The 18,809-nt window shown below is 36.3% G+C and overlaps 2 protein-coding genes across 2 annotated transcripts; one reads left to right on the top strand and one right to left on the bottom strand.

Annotated features, from left to right (window-relative positions):
• Positions 1-6,395: 6,395 nt before the first annotated feature.
• LOC128191897 (uncharacterized protein K02A2.6-like) lies at positions 6,396-10,415 on the bottom strand. The gene has a single exon (XM_052864266.1). It carries the CDS (start codon positions 10,413-10,415, stop codon positions 6,396-6,398), a length of 4,020 nt encoding a protein of 1,339 aa, XP_052720226.1.
• A 2,273-nt stretch (positions 10,416-12,688) lies between these two features.
• On the top strand, positions 12,689-14,586 carry LOC128161360 (beta,beta-carotene 15,15'-dioxygenase-like). The gene is made up of 2 exons (XM_052824641.1): positions 12,689-13,085; positions 13,169-14,586. Exons 1-2 carry the CDS (start codon positions 12,921-12,923, stop codon positions 14,540-14,542), a joined length of 1,539 nt encoding a protein of 512 aa, XP_052680601.1. The 5' UTR covers positions 12,689-12,920; the 3' UTR covers positions 14,543-14,586.
• The last annotated feature ends 4,223 nt before the right edge of the window (positions 14,587-18,809 follow it).

The raw sequence follows: 18,809 nt of genomic DNA, 5'->3' as shown, positions 1-18,809 counted from the left end.
GCAGTTAGTTTGGTCGAGCATTATAGATAGCACGTGTTGTGGATTTGTTTGTAAACAACCATACCATAGGAAATCTTGTTTCAAACGGGAATTGAAATAAATAAATGTATGTTTTATTATTATAATTAGGGACACACTGTTAATGTATTCAAATTATGAACCTATGAAAGTTGTTCAAAGACTGTTTGAAGCAGAAAGAAACAAATTATTTTTGAACTTTGAAATTTCTTCGATTTTTGCAATTATGATGAGTTATTGTATTAAAAAAGCACCATTTTATAAGAAAAGATACCGATTTTTGTTTTTAAAGCAGCAGAAAACATAATTCAAATACTTTCTATTCTAAGTCTAATATCATTTGATATGACTATTAGTACAGAAATTCAAATTATTGGTATCATTCTATATAAAAGAAAAAAATGTCAGCTCGACGCCTTTGTGGCCGTTCCGGCCTTTGATTTATTTTTTTAATAACGCAAAAGGAGACACGTGACGAATCTAGATCATATTGCTGTTATGATGTTATTTAAGGATCGTAAACAGTGTGATTGACATTCATTTTTCGCCCCAAATACCAACCATTTCTCGTATTACCACCGTTGTGAGATCGGTTGGTCCAGTGTGAGACAGCTTTACGTCTTAAGCTGTGTATTACTACACCGCTTCAAAACGTAAACAAACGTGTCTGCTGTAGGGAAATGCAAAATAATGGATTGAGATTATCCATCAAGTATTAGTTTTGCTTAATTAATAACAATTATTTATATTTTCATTGAAAAAAAACCTGTCGTATGCTCTCAATTTGATTTGCACTGTTTGAAGCGCGCGGAAGGACAAACCGAAAGTAATCTTTTGAACGTCATAACAAAAAGTTGTCAGACATCGTTTTTTAATGTAAAATAATGTAAAACAATGATCATTCATTATATACTCATATGAGATGGTGAAATTCCACCTCGGGGTCAAAATTCACGGTCTAGGGCTCTGCAAAGCCTCGTCCTAGACCGTAAATCTTGTTCCCTTGCTGGAATTTCACTATCTCCCAGGAGTATATAATGATTCTATTAATCCTCAAGAAGAAACATCATCTTTCTTGTACTGTAAACCGGGATTGAGTACAGTCTATCATAGTTCATTTTTTCGTTATCATGTCGTAAAAGCTTTATTATATGTTCAACAATTTTTAACAGCGGTCGCTTCATGCATATCACATTAATAACGTCAGGGGGCCCGAGTGCACACGGTAGTTTCCCCGAGTTCATTCGTCAGCATCCCTTAGTCTTCACTGTAATTTATATGTCGATCTTGCATATTGTGGTACAATTAGACACTACAAGTGTGGTTCAGCATTTATTTTCTTTTTTCATTGTTCATTGCTGTATCTTTAAAGATGAAGAAAAAAAAACCCTTTTAATAGTCATATCAAATAGCATAATATCTCTCAAAACGGCCTGTCTATTTAAATCGGAAAGCTTCAGGTATCACGGACTGCACGAAATAATCATGATGATGACAGACTCAGATTCCATAAGAGACGATTTGGCGGTTTCTATAAGCTAACATGGTTTATGTAAATTTTCTGCAATATCGCCACCTTCATATCCCGGATGAATCACCAAAGAATGCATTTTATTGGTTAAATGTACTCGTATTAAGAGGACTCGGTGGCCGTGCCCATTTTTAGACAAGTAATCTTTCTTTAGAAAAGGAGCTCTTTATAGAAATATATGAAAATACCCAAATTTAGAAGGTAAAGTATATAGATTATTTCTTTACTAAATGCAGGTAATGGTCTGAAGCGAAAAAAATCAGATTTAAATCTGATGGCTGATTTGTGGACCATCCGGCCTCTTTAACATTTTTTGGGGATGATATGCTACTTATCATAGAATGTCAGGCGGGATTCAGGAAAGGTTTTTCCGCACTTGACAATATCTAAGCCTTTTAAAAGTATTTTTTAAACACTTACGTTCACAATGAATCATTACTAATCAGACAATACTCTGAACATTTTTAGATTTTAAACAATATAAAGTTTCTCTCAAGAGGACAATTTCTTGTTTTTTATTTGGTTTTTTTTTGCAAGACATTCACACAAAGATGCTTGAAATTAGTTAAGTGGTTGTTGAGAGGATAAAAATATGTGAACACCGAAGAGCCTGATAACAGGCACTAAACTTTGACCTGCAAAGTTTGCTTGAGCCCGTAGCTCAGGTGAGCAAAAGGCCAACAAAAGAGGACCAGGGTTCACTTTGCTCACCTGAACAGCAATAACCATAACCATGATCAAATCGGCTTTATTATATCATATACAGAAAAATCTGGATAATATAGTAGAAAATAGTTCTACTTGAGCCAAATCAATCCTCAGCCAAAATCATTTTTCTGGCCTCCGGCCCTCGGGTTGATATTGGAGTCTATTGTAAAACAAAGTAATTCAATGTGGTTCTCTTATACTTTCAATTGTAAGTTTCGTCAAAGCTATTTCAAAGATATTTCCATCTTCCGACTCAATTCTGATAGTTTATCATAACCTTGAGTCCAAACCCATTGTTAAACAGAATTGCAAATCCTCTGGAATTTGTCAATAAGAGGAGAGATAGAACAACCCTGTTTTCGAAAATGTTTGAAAACTTATCTTTCTTTAATTTATAGCATCGTTTTAATCTTGACAAACAACGATAATACATTCAATTCAGACATAGGGAAGTATAAAATTTTGCTTATTGCCTCTAAAAAGCAACTGTAAACGTTTGAACCGTGAAGATACTTAAAGTTTATAAGATAAGAATCTGTGTATGAAAATACAACAGCAAGAAACTGATGATTATACTATAACCCCCCCCCCCCCCCAAAAAAAAAAAAAGAAATCGGAAAAGAAATTTTAGTCCAAATTTCTTTTGTGTAGATCTATACTTTGTCGTTGTATATTTCCTACAAATAATAATTTTGAAAAAAAAAATAATATTGATGTTGACTAATAACTTTTATTTTGTGTCGTATTAAAAACAATTTAACTCTTCTGATATTTAAGGAGTGAAGTTAATTTTGACTTTGTTATACGATAAAACATAACTTGGGGCAGTTTACGCTTTATAAACCGCGGTTTATAAAAAGCGTAAACTGTCCCAAGTTATGTTATATCGTATAACATACGTCAAAATAAAATTCATTCCATATAATTTAACACATGAAACAAAACTAACTCTCCGTACCATTTTCATGCTTTTGTTTTAACCATAAGTAACAAAAATTAAACTACCCACGCATTAGTACAACCTCCTCTTGAGTGACTCGGGTTGCCAGTATCAAATAATCGGCAGTTTTTAAGCTTCGTTTTAAGTAAAAGACTTTTTATAAACTAGAGGTTTGGAGACTTTCCCTGCTACCCGTAACAACTGAATCAAGAAATATTTTAAAAGCATGTAAAAACCAGCTTGGCGCAGGTGAAAGATCAACACAATTTTAGAATATTTTAAGTAAAATTGGTGGAGTACCAATATGAATCGTGCCAATATTTTGTAAATCGCTATTGATTAGTAAAAATGTGCATTATTTTGATGATATTAAGGAATGTTTCGACACTATCATTCATAAAAGAAATATCTATTTCAAGCCCAAGCAACAACTTCAAAGTATATGACATGACAAAGGATTTTTCTTTAAAATATTTATGATTTAATGTCATTAATCACCTGCGCCGATGTAATTTCAGGACGTTGGATCTTGCAATCAAAAGTCTTTTAAGTTTTTTTCTAAAGTATTTTTTAACATCAACACGCATAGCTAAACCAAAATTCAAAACAAAATTTTGGGGCCTATTTGCTCCTTTCGGTGTTACGGTGTATTTTATATGACCTTTCTGCACTGAAAGTACAAATTGCACATAAATCACTTTTTCCTGTATAATTTTTTACCTTTTTGTACTGAAAAAACACTATTTTTATTCATAACCGATTCAACATGCAGTAGTCTCAAACTTTTTCTAAAATTATGATAGACTTATCAAAAGAAACAAACTCAGAAAATAAAACCAAAAGTATGGGTCTATAATCTAAATTTTGAGATATGGCATGAAACAAGCTAATTCTAAGGGAAAATTGGAATTTATTTTTTCTTGACTTATATGAAATATCAGTAAAATATGCCAATATATGTCGATAGAAATATTGAATATCGCATATGGAGAAATGATGTACATTTTACTAATTTGCATAGCGGCCATATTGTTATGTGATGTTCAGTAAAATAGAATATATAGAAAGGAATGAGAAAAATCACAAATTAAAAAAAAATAAGTATTTCGGAAAAATTTTCTCCTCATTTGGTTTTGTCATTTACTTCATCCTGGATCGGAATGTACTTGTTTTGTTTACATTAGATATTAAGATGGCGGTTCCTTTTGAACCTGAAAAATCGAAGCGGGCGTTGTAGGAATAAAGTGTGCTTTAGTGATGAAAGGCGCCATGAAGGGATTTTGGAATTATATTTTTAAAAAACTTGCCATTCATAGGTAAAGTAGTTGGACTTGCAACCAGGCATTTAAACTTTATATTGAATCATTAGGCATATTGCATAATTATTTCTTTTTAAGAATTATCATTATAAGTTGAATGAAATTTTTCAGTTTATAATTCTATTCTGTTTCAAGCTGATATTTTTAGCTGTTTATTTATTTATTTACTCATTTTAGCCGGTATAGTCCTATTTTTAGATTATCTATAATGGTTGGATAGAGGGGCATTCGAAGTGAATTTGAAGTGTGAATCACTGATTGTGGTGACAAAAACATACACAGATAATCTATGCATTGCCCCAACTCATTTTCTCATTCCAAAAAAATGAAAGTTTTGACGTAATCACACAAATTTAATACATAAAAGGTATGTTATTTTCATTCGTAAGGGAGACAATTAGAAGACATGAATATTAATGAGAATAGTGTCACGTGGCATTTAGCTCATGAATAAAGTGTACGTGATTTCTCCATATGGTTAAAATATGTTTTTTGAAACATAACGAAGATATCCCAATACATAAACTATCTGAAAATTTGGTCTGCACTGAAAATAAGAAAGCTAAAATTACGGTACTCTAAAACAACTGAGCTATGAAAAATGTTCATTTTCTTCCTGAAAACCTTCCGCCACACAATATAGTCCCCTACTTAACTCTGTAAATATGTAATTTTTCCTTCACTATTCCATTCAATAAATTTTATTTGGCATTGTGAAAAAAGAATTTACTAGTAGAATTCATATATGGCACAGAATTTCCAGACTAGAAGTGATCCAAAATGGCTACCCAAAACCAGAGGAACGAACCTCTTTAAATACATCATTTGCAACATTCGGATTCTCCCGTCACGTGGATTAAAAAAGTACATATGACGTCACAAAAATGCATCAAATATAATTTTTAACATCGTTGTCAATAATTGTAACATAGATTTTAAGAAAAACTCCCGGTTTGAGTATTTTTGCAATGAGTCATTTAATATCGTTTTCCAGCCGTATTTTACCTTAGCGCCGGGACGCCTTAATATTTCTGCGCATTACTTTCTTGGTTAAAAGATCTGAAAAGCAAAGAGGCAAGGTGTACCACATCGACAGGCTACTTCCTTATAAGGGCCGAAGCGCCCCGAGATGGTACAAAAGACCAAGGGATTGATAGCATCCCCCAGATATATACAGTTAGTCCAGATTTGGAATTTTGAGACTAATCAACGGATATTTATTTTTTACCTTATGTATATAGTCTTTGAGGCCAGTGAAGGGAGGTGACGAGAGTGTACAATCTATGGCCCGAACCATTTGGTAATGGGAGGGGACGGAGGTGCGCACTCTATGGCCCTTGCCCAAGTGGTGACGCGAGGCGACGGACGTGTACATCCTATGGCCCTCACTGGGTCGACATCCAGATGCACCTGGCCATTGCATCTCGGGATGTGACCATTGCCTGTGTTGTGTGAATAAATAATACTGATGTTGTTTGCTGGTTTTTTTTTTATCTGTATTGGTCTCTTTGCAATTGTTTCACTTCAGTGACAAAACATATCCATGGTTTTGTTGTGCAACTACTTTCCATAGTGTAGTATCCTTAAGCACTGGATTACTATAGATTAATATCGATTGTCAATGACCCATCACATGGAACACACTATGCATTTCAGACTCTTTTAATCAAGGCCAATAATCCAAAGATACATTACATACAGAGTTATTGTTCTTACATATAATCATTACATTCCTCCTTTTCTTAAATTTAAACATAATTCAAATTTATTTGAAATTTAAACTGTAATGAGTTTTAACTTTAAAGTCCAAAATCAAGATAAAATTCACTGAAATGAGTTGCGTCAAAATTTTTTTTAAACAGTCCATAAAAATTTCACTTTATGTCAAAACAAAGTCTTTGAACCGATCCGGTAACTTGTGTTGCCGAACTGGTCTTGTACGCACAGAGTCTCCACGGCCTGTCTCAATCTTCTGGTCATCGTCCATGTCAGTGATCTTCAGGTCGTCCCCATCATCTAGTTCACTTTGTGGAAGATCTAGGTCAGTCACATCGTCTGCATCATCAAGTGGAACGCTACCGTCAATCTCCAGATTTTTCACTTGCTTTACGTTCCTGCGATATGTACCTCCATGTGGTGCCTTCAGCAAAACTTCATTTCCTGTACGTCCAACGACCTCGTATGGTTTTGTCTCAAAGGCAGGTGAAAGTTTGTTTTCTTTTGGCTGCTGAACCAACACTTGGTCTCCAACTTGTACTTGGCTGTATTTTGCGTTTCTGCTCTTGTCGGCATATTCTTTCTCTTTCTTCTTTTTTATCCAGTCTTTAACTCGGATATCTTCCTCATCTCTCTCTGGAAAACTGGGAATCTTGGTCTTCACTGGATATCGGAAAATGAGTTTGTTTGGTGCAACTCCAGTTACTGTATGTGGTGTGTTTCTATAAGCTGATAGAAATTTTGGTAACTCCTTTCTCCAATCCTTTCCCTCAACATGAGCTGTCCTGATAGCCTTGAGTAAGGTCTTGTTCTGTCGCTCGACTTCTCCATTAGCTTGTGGCCAATAAGGTGTTGATGTTTCATGGTTGATGCTGTATTCTTCTAAAAACTTTTCAAATTCTGCAGAACGAAATTGGGCTCCATTGTCACTCCTCAGGGTGTCAGGAATACCATATCGAGCAAAAATCTCCTCCAAACATTCAATGATTTTGGTTGATCCTGTGTTCTTCAAAATGAAAGTTTCAAAGAAACGGCTGTAATAGTCCACATACACCAATACTGATTCCCCTGTTGGAAACGGTCCCATTAGATCAATTGCTGTAGCTTGCCATGGATAATCTGGAAGCACTTTACGGCGTAAAGGCTCAGGTGACGATGGACCTCCTACTACTTGACATGCGTAACATTTCTTGCAAACACGTTCAGCATCACTGTCAATCTTTGGCCACCATACTTTCTCTCTCAGTCGTTGTTTGGTTTTAGTGATTCCTTGGTGTCCCTCATGAGCAGCGCTTAAAACTCTCTCCCTCAAACTGGTTGGAATCACAATACGTGTACCTCTGAGAATCACCTTTCCTATGCTGCACAGTTCAGTTTTAACGGATACGTAGCTTTCCTCACAATCTGTCCAATTTCCAGTTAGTAAGGCTTCTTTCACTCTGTGTAGCTCAAGATCTCCAGCGGACTCTTTCTCCACCTCCTGAATCGTCAAGGTTCTTGGTACGGCTTGCAGAGCCACGAATCTCACAAAATCCTCTGATATTTCACTTGGTGAGGGTGCATCAGATTTATATATACACAGTCGAGAAAGTACATCAGCAACATTTTTGTGTCCGGGAATATACTTTACTGTGAACTGAAAGGGTTGGAGTCTCAATACCCATCGCTGAATGCGTGCACACGGGTTTGATTTCTTGCTGTAAATGAACTGTAAAGGTTTATGGTCTGTCAGCAAATCAAATTCGATGCCATACAAATACATGTAAAAGCGTTCACACGCCCACACCAGTGCTAGGGCTTCTTTCTCGGTCTGCGAGTATCTTCTTTCAACATCTGTCAAACTTTTGCTTGCAAAGCAAATAATACGGGGCTCTCCCTGTTGTATCTGTACTAACACTGCACCAAGCCCCACAGGACTGGCATCCGCTATCACTTGAGTTCTCGCTTTTGGATCAAAATATCCTAAAGTCTCAGCTTTCGATAAACTTGTCTTCAGCTTTCGGAATGCTTTGTCTTGTTCAGGACCCCAAGTAAATGGTTGGTTTTTCCTCGTCAAAAGTCTCAACGGTTCTGACAGTGATGCTAGGTTTGGAATGAACTTTCCACAATATGTAACCAATCCCAGGAAACTTCTGACTTCTGATGCGTTTGTTGGTGGTCTAGCTTCTACTATAGCTTTCACCTTCTCTCGGGTCGGGTCGATTCCTTTGTCTGATAAGACGTGTCCCATGAACTCTAGTTTTCGGAGACGAAGTTGACATTTTTCCTTATTAAATGTTAATCCCTTGCTGCCTAATTTCTCAATCACAGCTAGCAATCTGCGGTCGTGCTCTTCCATTGTTTTGGCATGCACAATAATGTCGTCCGACATATTTCTCACTCCGTCACATCCATGAAGTGCCTGCTGAATGGTGTGCTGATAAATCTCAGGTGCAGACGTGACACCAAAACTAAGTCTCTTGTAGCGAAACAGTCCAATATGAGTAACAAAAGTGGTAATGTCACGAGATTCATCAGCTAGCTCCAATTGATGAAAACCCCACTTAAGGTCTAACTTGCTGAAAATACAACTCCCATTTAGCTCATGCAGGATCTCATCAATGGTAGGTATTGGATGTCTCTCTCTAATAATGGCCTCATTAGCTTGCCTCATGTCCACGCACAGACGAATATCTCCAGACTGCTTCGGTGTGACAACAATAGGGCTGACCCAAGATGATGGTCCCTCAACTGGCTCAATGATGTCCATGTCCTGTAACTCCTTGAGTTTTGCCTCAACCTTCTCCCTCATAGCGAATGGAATCCTCCTGACTTGCTGTGCTACAGGTGTAACATTCTCATCTATATGTAACATCAACTTAAAGTTCTTTAATTTTCCCACACCATTAAAGTACTTTTCATATTTGGTAAATATATTGGCTTCTGACAGGAAATTTGCATGTGCCACCTTCAGAATTCCGAGCTCTGTTGCTGTTTTATGTCCTAACAGGGCCTGTCCTTTACCTTGAATCACAATGAACTCTGCTTTCACTGAAGAATTTCCCACTGAAATGTCTGCCATAAAGCTTCCTAGGGTGTCCAGTGGTTTTGAACTTCCATACGGATAAAGTTTTTTACTAGATCGCTGTGACGTACATCTTACTCTTTTCTTCTTTAACTCCTCCCATAAGGAGTGATCCAGTACGTTACAACTAGCATCAGAATCGACAATCATCACAATATCTTCTACTCCACCAATATTTGTGGTAACGGTTGGGTGATACGGTCCATTGACTGTAAGTGTTTCAAGTGTTTCTTGTGGGTTATCCATAGACAATGTAAATGCATAAGCTTCATCAGAATCCTCCTGATCTGTTGTGTCCACCAGTCTAACTCGTGGCTTCGGTTTGCTGCGTCCGGAATATTTGTGACTATAATTGTGAGTCTTTGGTGTGAACGATTTACAGCACTTAGCAAAGTGATCGGGCTTGTTGCATTTAAGACATTTTTGACCGATGGCTGGACATGCTGGATCTGACTTAATGTGTCCTCTTTGACCACACCTATAACAAGTTATACTTGAGTTCGGTTTGTGTTTTCGTACACTTACTTTATTCACAAAAGCTTCTGAATTCCTTCCTCCTTCAATTCCGGTAGCTTGTTGTTGACTTTGTTCAAAAGCCCTTGCTGTAGTTAACGTTTGCTCGAGTGTCAAATCACCCCCTCTTTCCAGTAATTTCCTACGTAAGTGAGATGATTTGCATTTTTCGATGACTTGATCCCTAATATGTTCGTCTGCATTGTCAAAATTACATTGTTGCGCTTTCTGTTTCAATCGAGTCACAAACTGATCCACACTCTCTGTCGGTTCTTGTGTCATCAAACGAAATCCATGCCTTTCGAATGGTGTGTTTACTCTAGGCCGGAAGTAGTTGTCAAGTTGTTCCATAGCTATGTCGTACACCGTCTCATCTCCATCAGGTTCGCGAGCCGCGGGAAATGTGAAATATATATCTTGCATCTTCATACCTCCGCAATGCAATAATAATGCTCTCTTCTGTGCCGCATTTTCTATCCCTTTACCGACAACAAATAACTCAAAAGCTCTGCGCCATTTTTGCCATCTGACCCCTACCGTAGTCGGTTCTCCATCACAATCAAATGTAGGAATTCCCCCTAAATCAGTCGTAATTAACTGCGCCATTCTAAATCATAGAGTCTATTCACAATCCTCGTCGCCAATGTAGTATCCTTAAGCACTGGATTACTATAGATTAATATCGATTGTCAATGACCCATCACATGGAACACACTATGCATTTCAGACTCTTTTAATCAAGGCCAATAATCCAAAGATACATTACATACAGAGTTATTGTTCTTACATATAATCATTACACATAGTTGGTCGTATCAACATTTGGACCCCTTGCCCTCGTGTATGTATGAAATTGTAGTTTATCACACTAAGTCAAAGTTCTGTCATGTAAGCCCTTCCATACCCTATACACCATAAATATTGAAAACCGCTTTTGTTCCTCAAAATTATGCTGCCATGGTACTACATTTGTGTCAGGATTTTTTTAATGCCAATGCCAAACCAATAATCTGTGTCCTTTCTAATGAAAACTGTTCTTTCCACAGGATGCCCTTCTACAGTAACCTTGAAGTTGACGGAAAGCCCTTTCGATAAGCGGCGGAAACTCAAGGAGCACTTAGTACCAGTGCCTCACTGTGGCATGGAAGTTATATGTTCTTTTTGCATCACAAAGGAAGCCACCTTTAGCCTGCCAGCCGACCTAAAGAACCATGTATTAAGGAGACATAAGGAGGCTACAGCATCCATCAATGTTCCTACAGATGACCTTTTCTCTGAAGATAACTGTTTTTGGATCTACTGCTGGCCTGCCGTGTATAGATCCCTGGTAGAACCAACCGACAGAAACTCCAAAACCTCAAGTAAACTGAGGACCCTGATTCTTGATTGGACAAAGAAAATCATGTTTACTCCAAAAAGGTCAAGGCAAGAGTAGCTTGAGGGGTGGGGGGTCCAGGCTTGGAATTTTCGTGCGGTATCATCTACCGAGTATAACAAAGGATCCCCAGGACTCTTCACCATTCTTTCTATTTCCCTGGTCCCCGACAACCTAATGGCTGTACTCGAGGAAGACAGTTCCTAAAATCGGGTAGAGGTTGACAACTTCTGGCCCTGCAAATAAGAGCCGAGTCTACCTGTAACAGGCACTAAGGAACATTGCGAGGGGAAACACATGTACATCAGAGGATGAAAACATCATTTGCTTTCTGAAGGCCAGCAGAGTTCACAGAAACAAGCAGTGGGACAATTTCATCTCTACCGTTGATGGAGCTGGAATACCCTTCCGTTTGGCTCATTGAATTTTATAGACTGTATTTTTCAAAAACTGTAACTATACAATGTATAGGGAGTAAGCTATTCTATTAATTCTGGAGAATTAAGAAACTATTTTTGAACTATATTTCCGCCTACTGATCGATGAGACTGAAAAATAATTGTTTGTGAAAATACCACGTGTGTGCACTGCCCATTGATCGGTATAATAAATTGTAAAACGAATTTTAAGCTGCGTTGGTAATGTTATTAATGCCACAGGGTGAATTATTCATTGATTCAATATTTATTTTAATAAACTCATTTATAATGCACTAATATTCATATATAATTTTCATCTTCGTCTATAAACATAGTGAATTACAGATCACTGGAATTTACCTCGTTTCCACATTAATATTCATGGTGTTTTTCGTTCATTGCTTGAGTTTGGAGTGTGAGAGGTCAAAGGTGTTTGGGTTTTGTGAGAGTTGTATGATTGATTGATATTTAAGAAATAGTGAATGAGTGGTTTTACATTTAAGTGCGCATGCTTGGCGCCAATTCCTTAATCTAACACACTTCACCCCCAGACAGCCAAGAAAAAGGAAGAGTTTATCTCCTTCTCCATGATTATATTATCTATTTCATAATAGTAATATAAAATATCTGTCATTTCGGTAAGTTCATTTACCGCAGTTGCCTAATTTATCTGTTAAAATAATTAATAATATTAAAACATCTTAAAATATATTTAATGCGTGAATCTTAGTTGTGTGAGTGTGTATTTTATTATATTCATTTCTGTAATAATTGTTACAGATCACCATCAATATATAAATTGAAAAAATATAAAATACAAGAACCCAACAGCTAGCTGAGTTGTTATATTATCAACAACAACGATTTGCGTAATCATCAAAAAGGGGCTGTGACATTAAGTTTTATGTTTGATCATATAAAAATAAATAAAGAATACTTAAGTACAGTAAATCAATTATCAAAATTAAATACACTGTATTTATGTGATTTAATACTAGTATTAATGACATCTAGTCATAGATATAAATTGATGAAAAGTTAAACCCAATGCATACTGGCATAGGAAAATTTAAACATGCCTCAATTTGAAGGTCGCTTGGACACAAGAGTTCAAATGGACTCTGATACAGCGGTAGCTATCAACAGTAGTTATTAACAGTGTCGAATGCAGACGTGAAGGGGTCATTTTCTTTATAAAGCAGGACAAAATTCCAGTTTTATACCATTTCTCTGTACCAGCTACCAGTGTGTACAAGTTCGCATGACAGTAAGTGTGTTCGTTTTCTCCAAGCGGCAACTGTGCACCATTTATCCACCATGGTTTCCATCCTTCAATGGCTAATACTTTCGCTATGCGTCCCAGATATTTTTGCTCAAACTCAGGGTTGGAATCTTTTGTTTGGCACCACTGTTCCTGAGGAAGTTGTAAAAAAGCCAATAACCTTTGATAATCCTGTACCAAAGTGGATCAAAGGTTCATTGGTGAGTAACATTTTTAACTGGAACAAAAATCTAAAGAATTGATATACCGACACGTGGTTTTAATAATTGACTTCTATTTTTAGATACGTAATGGGCCCGGGCGGTTTGAAATGGGTCCACATTCGTTTTTAAACGTCTTCGATGGATACGCAAAGCTATATTCGTGGCAATTTCCTGGAAATGGTTCTGTCTATTTTTCTGCGAAGTTCGTTCAGAGTATGTTTTACAACGAGTCTTTAAAAATCAAGGACATTGCAAGATACCAGACTTTCGACGATCTTGTCCCGCCAATGTCACAACTCAATAAAGAAGAAGCATTTATTCGCGGTTTAGACAACATGAACGTCAACATTTACAATTATACCGGTGAATGTGTTCTTCTCACAGACGTATGGAAATTGTATGTAGTGGACTGCCACACGTTAAAAACCATTCGATCATGCGACCCCCCTATTCCAGGGGACCACACGACCTTTCCCTATATAAGTGGAATGTCTGTTGCGCACCCAGTGCCCGAGGTCGGCACAGATTATCACTTAACAATTAGACAAAGTTTGGCTATTTTACCAGGAATGTCTGATAAGTTTACCCTGGTTCGAGTCAAGTCTGCCGACATTCAGGAGAAAGTTGCAGAGTGGGAAGTTAAAAAGATGCCCTATCAGCATTCCATCTTATCCACAGAACGTTATGCCCTTATATTTGCAACTCCTCTTTATATGGACACCAAAGCGCTTTTGCAATCGTTCGTTGCAAGACAGAGTCTAATTTTTAACAAAGATGAAAAAACCACAGTTTACGTTGTTGAGATAAAAACTGGACAAGTGCACACGATTCAGACAGAAACGGTCTTTTCTATGCATTATTTGAACGCATATGAAATTGACAACAACACAATTGTCATGGATGTGGCTTCGTATCCCGACGGTTCCGTGGTCGCCTTCTTTGAAATGGACAATCTAATGAACAAGACAAGGCGTGATAGCGCGCCATATAAACCTTCCTTAAAGCGGTACAAGATCGACATTCTAGGGAAAAAAATAAAGCCCATGTCTTTTGGGGTAAATCCAAAAGTTCCACACGTCAACATGATGGATATGCCGACCATCAACGAACGTTACAGATCGAAACCGTATTGCTATGCGTATGGTGTGGTTTTTAAAAGTGACTTTAAAACGTTTGGTAATTTCTCCATCGTGAAAAAAGACGTTTGTAGTTCTTTCGGGGATCTCTCTTGGAATGTTGCCGATCAGTACCCGATGGAGAGCTGGTTTGTTCCGGATCCGAACGGATCGAGGGAAGACGACGGAGTTCTGTTGACCCCAATGCTTGATGGGAAACTTTGCAAAAGCTACTTAGTAATCCTCGATCCCAAAACGATGAAGCCTATATCTAAGGCCCAGCTACCGATCCTTGTCCCTTTTCATTTTCACGGCCGATTTATCGATAATGTGTATTAAAAGATTTACTTTGGTTTTGCAGTTTAGTTTAGAATATACTTGTGTATTTTAAGTAATAAAATAAATTGATAATGAAAAAGTTCTTGATTTGTTTATGACAGTAATAATAATTTTTTTCTGCAACACGAGTTACTAGTATTCTATGCATAAATGTCTCCTGTTATATCTATTTTACCCAATAAAATCTCGAGTTATATGACTTTGATAAGAAGGAGTCTTCTCGTTATCAAACATATACTTCTTATATTAGGAAATTCATGAAATTTTGACACAGAAAAGCAGATCATATAACCAATTGATTCTATCTGTTTAATTAAATTTGACCTCCTTGTTTTTGCATAAAGGTCGGTCAAGGTCTCTACCTTTTTCCTCAACTTAATTGATGATAAAAATAAAATGTAGTTCTTTGCAGTTTATAGACTTCTGTTTAAGATATGAGGATTCTATTCTTCAATGAAATGATGAATGTCAGAATGTATATCAGCTTATCCTACTAAATTGGAATAAATATTGAAACTAAAATTGATATGGCTTAGCCCACATTTCCTCCGATTTTCTTAAATTTTGAAGATATTTTGATATTTTCTGCTTCCAATATTAAAAAATTTCTGATTTTTACGAATTATGAGGACTTTATATAAAGATATAAATTGCCAGAAAAGCTAATATATTGACCATTTAATATGAGAGAAAAAAACAAATTCTAAAACTCAAGTATCATATCATTAGTTCACATTTATTTAGTTAAAAAATCAAACATTAATGTCATTGAATTTGTATTAAAAATGCTAAAACAGACTCATTCATCCTCAACAATTCTGAATTGCGAAACGTGATATTTTCCTATGCCAATAATCCGCCAAAAATACAATCCTTGTTAGATTATAATTATTGATTACTGTTTCTATGCCATGTTGTATGATAGTAAAAAAGAAAGAAAAATAAACTATTTTAATTTCCTTTCATCTTGATTTAATGAACAATTAATCAATTTTACGTTTGACAAGTCGAAACCAGAAAAGACTCCTTCCTTTACCAAACATGTTTTAAAATCAACTATTTAAAGCTGACTTGAATTCATAAAAGCATTCGGTCGCCATATTAGTTTCGATCGCTCCTCTACAGCCACTGGGGTATATATACCAGTCGAGAAAGTTACGGTCGGTTGCTTTCCGATCGAGGCATTCAGGTTGCACGGACTTCTAAATGCATGAACTACACATTGTAGTAAAATGTTTGTACAGAATAAAGGAAAGAACAATCAATGAAATACAAAATATATTTATTCTTTGAAAGAATTTCCAAGTTACTAGTATCCGGATTATTTTGCACAGACAGTGCTGCCTTACTTCACATGCACATCGAACACGTTTGTCGTTCATACAGAGTGCACAACGTCTGCATCTTTTTGAAAACCCCGGCGGCACTAAATTCAACCCAGTAGCTAAATGATAGTAAATCCAAGAAAGTAACAACGTAACATCGACTCGTTTCCATCGGTTTCTACAAAAACGCTCCGTTTTTAAAATCCATGCTTTCATTGACATTGCTCGATCTGCCACCACCGTGTGTGGTTGCGCATGTGCAATGTTATAACATAACAGGAAAACAGTCTACAAGTATTATCGAGGATTTTTGAAGTATATGTGCCTGGATTTCAGTCTGTCTTGTTTCGTCGTTCATTGGATATTCGTTGTCAATGAAGAGGTTGTCATATCATTTTTGTTCAAAACGCGTTTCTTCCCGTCTTTTCGTTTAAGGTAACGTGTTCGGGTGTATGAAATACCTGAATGCGGCGAAGCATGAATAGTGCTCTCAGCCTTATATAGGGGGTTTGTAGCGATGAGCAGAACAATAGAAATCGACAACTTCTCCTTTAAATCCATTCATTACTTTCCAAATGAAAGCTGAATACTATGATACTAGTAAATAACAACACATTGTGTGGAATTAGCAACGACACGCTGCAGCTATTTAATATTTGGCATATTAAATGTACACACACATAATTATGGCATAAAGTTGGATCACATGATTTATTTTAATAAAACAATTCTGAAAATTTAAACTTTCCGCTGTACGTGTCGTCCTAAACTGGTATTTAACACCTGAGTAATTCTTTATATAGCCTTGCTAATAAACCGGTTCTTAAGAACCAGGTGACACAAACAGGTATTCGAATGAAAACCTTATACATGTATATCCGGATAATTAATTCATTATTATACCAAGTAGAAATTGATTTCTGTCTAATTCGTCCCTCAAACGAAAGAAATCATATTTCTCCTTTAAATCCATTCATTACTTTCCAAATGAAAGCTGAATACTATGATACTAGTAAATAACAACACATTGTGTGGAATTAGCAACGACACGCTGCAGCTATGTAAATATAAAGAACGGGGAACTAATGCTACTATTAATATAGGATATAATAACGTAATCCAACTTCATATATATTCAGAAAAATCAATACAAAAAGATACAATATAATCAATAAACAACATGATTACAACTATTATAAACCAAGTTCTTTGGAAACACTTAAACGTTCACTAAGCAGATCCTGGACATATCCATCCTTAGCAGATTCCGAACGCCAACGTCCATGTCTCTTGAATATCCTGTCCGGAATTCCCCTCACTGCCGACGCAGTCGCTCCACCTGACCGCAAACTGTGAAGTCCATAAACTTTGATGTTATCTACAATTCCTGTAAATGCTTCGATGAATAATTCACGAACCCTGGTGTAAGACAGAGGCTTTTCACGATTACGCAACCGGTAACTACTTCCCGATTTCGAAATAGCACAAAATACATATTCCTCTGAATCGTCTTGAATCCCAGCTAAACGAAGATACGATTCAAAATTAGAAACAGGACACATATATGAAAATGTTCTTGCTATAACAACTCTTGTACCGTCTCTGTAGATATCAGTCTTACTAGACTCGATGAATATTACAATATGATCAGGTAAAAATTGAATATCAGATCTCTTGATATTTATGAGTTCGCTGCTACGTAAAAATCCAGCGAATGCCAACAAGACCATACAAATGATTCTTTGATTATAAAGATTATTACATTCAAACAGTTTCAAATACATACAACGTAAATTTTCAACAGTTATTGGTTCTTTCTTTTGAACAGGTTTTGCCACTATACGTTTCCCACCTTCCATAATGTTTTTAACAAACTGATTGTCAGTCGGAGAATTGAATCCCACAAGATCATGAGCCCATTTGATTCCATAGAATGCGTCAACAATAGGGGATGGAGAGTTTGCCCGTTGAACCAAGCATGCTAAATAAATAGATACATGTAAAGGTTTTGAAGGAAATAATTCACTTTCCTCGATTCCTTGTTCTTTTGCCCACTTCTTACATCTCAGGAAATCTCAGGAAACTGTTACAATATTTGTTTATAGTTGAATCCGCTCGTGACGTTTGCATAATCCCAGGAAGTGCATACACCTTTTCACGCAACTTTGAAGGCAACTGAATCAAATCTCTTTCAAATACCTGAAAAAACAAATTTGTAAAGGAACACCAATAAATATTTTTTCTCTTTGAAATTATCTACCGGATATGTATAAAAATACATATATTTATATCTACATATCAGCTTAATTAAGATATTTAGCACATTTTCTTCAGAAATGAAGATATCAGTTTGATAAAAAACCAAACTTGCCAAATGGCAAACCACAAATGTGGTGAAAGAAACTTTAGTAAATCCATAGTGATAAAATATTTATCTCTATTACAACATAGCGCAAATTGCCTGATATTTCTCATACAAGTTTATGGGAAACAATTCCCAATTAATCAATAAATTTGTTTATTTTGAAGAATTTAAAACTGCCGAAAAACAATTTTGAAATCAAACTCTGAAATCAAAAACAAATGCAAGCATTCTAAACTTTAAATCTTCTTTACCAAAAATACCAGACCCGAGTTTACCACGTGTGTAAAACTCCTTTGCTACTGGAAGATCCTTCCAATCTACAATATGTGACCTGTAAACTTCAGAAATTAAAATTGGCCAAAAGGCTGATGATTCCCATAGCGGAACTACTAATGTTCCATATCCTTTGCATTCGTTCAAATTCTCCAAAACTCTTGGAATAAGATAAAATGGCGGTACGATCCATGCATTCCAACCTGTCCAATTAATAGTAAATGCATCAACTGCATACGTAAAAGGATTCCAATACCTGGAACAAAATTTATCTACCTTTGCATTGTAATCACAAGCAAATAAA

Source organism: Crassostrea angulata, chromosome 1, assembly GCF_025612915.1.
Source record: "Crassostrea angulata isolate pt1a10 chromosome 1, ASM2561291v2, whole genome shotgun sequence".
Lineage (NCBI taxonomy): Eukaryota > Metazoa > Mollusca > Bivalvia > Ostreida > Ostreidae > Magallana > Magallana angulata.
The sequence above is the reverse complement of the archived record's forward strand: the minus strand, read 5'-3'. Positions and strand labels throughout refer to the sequence as shown.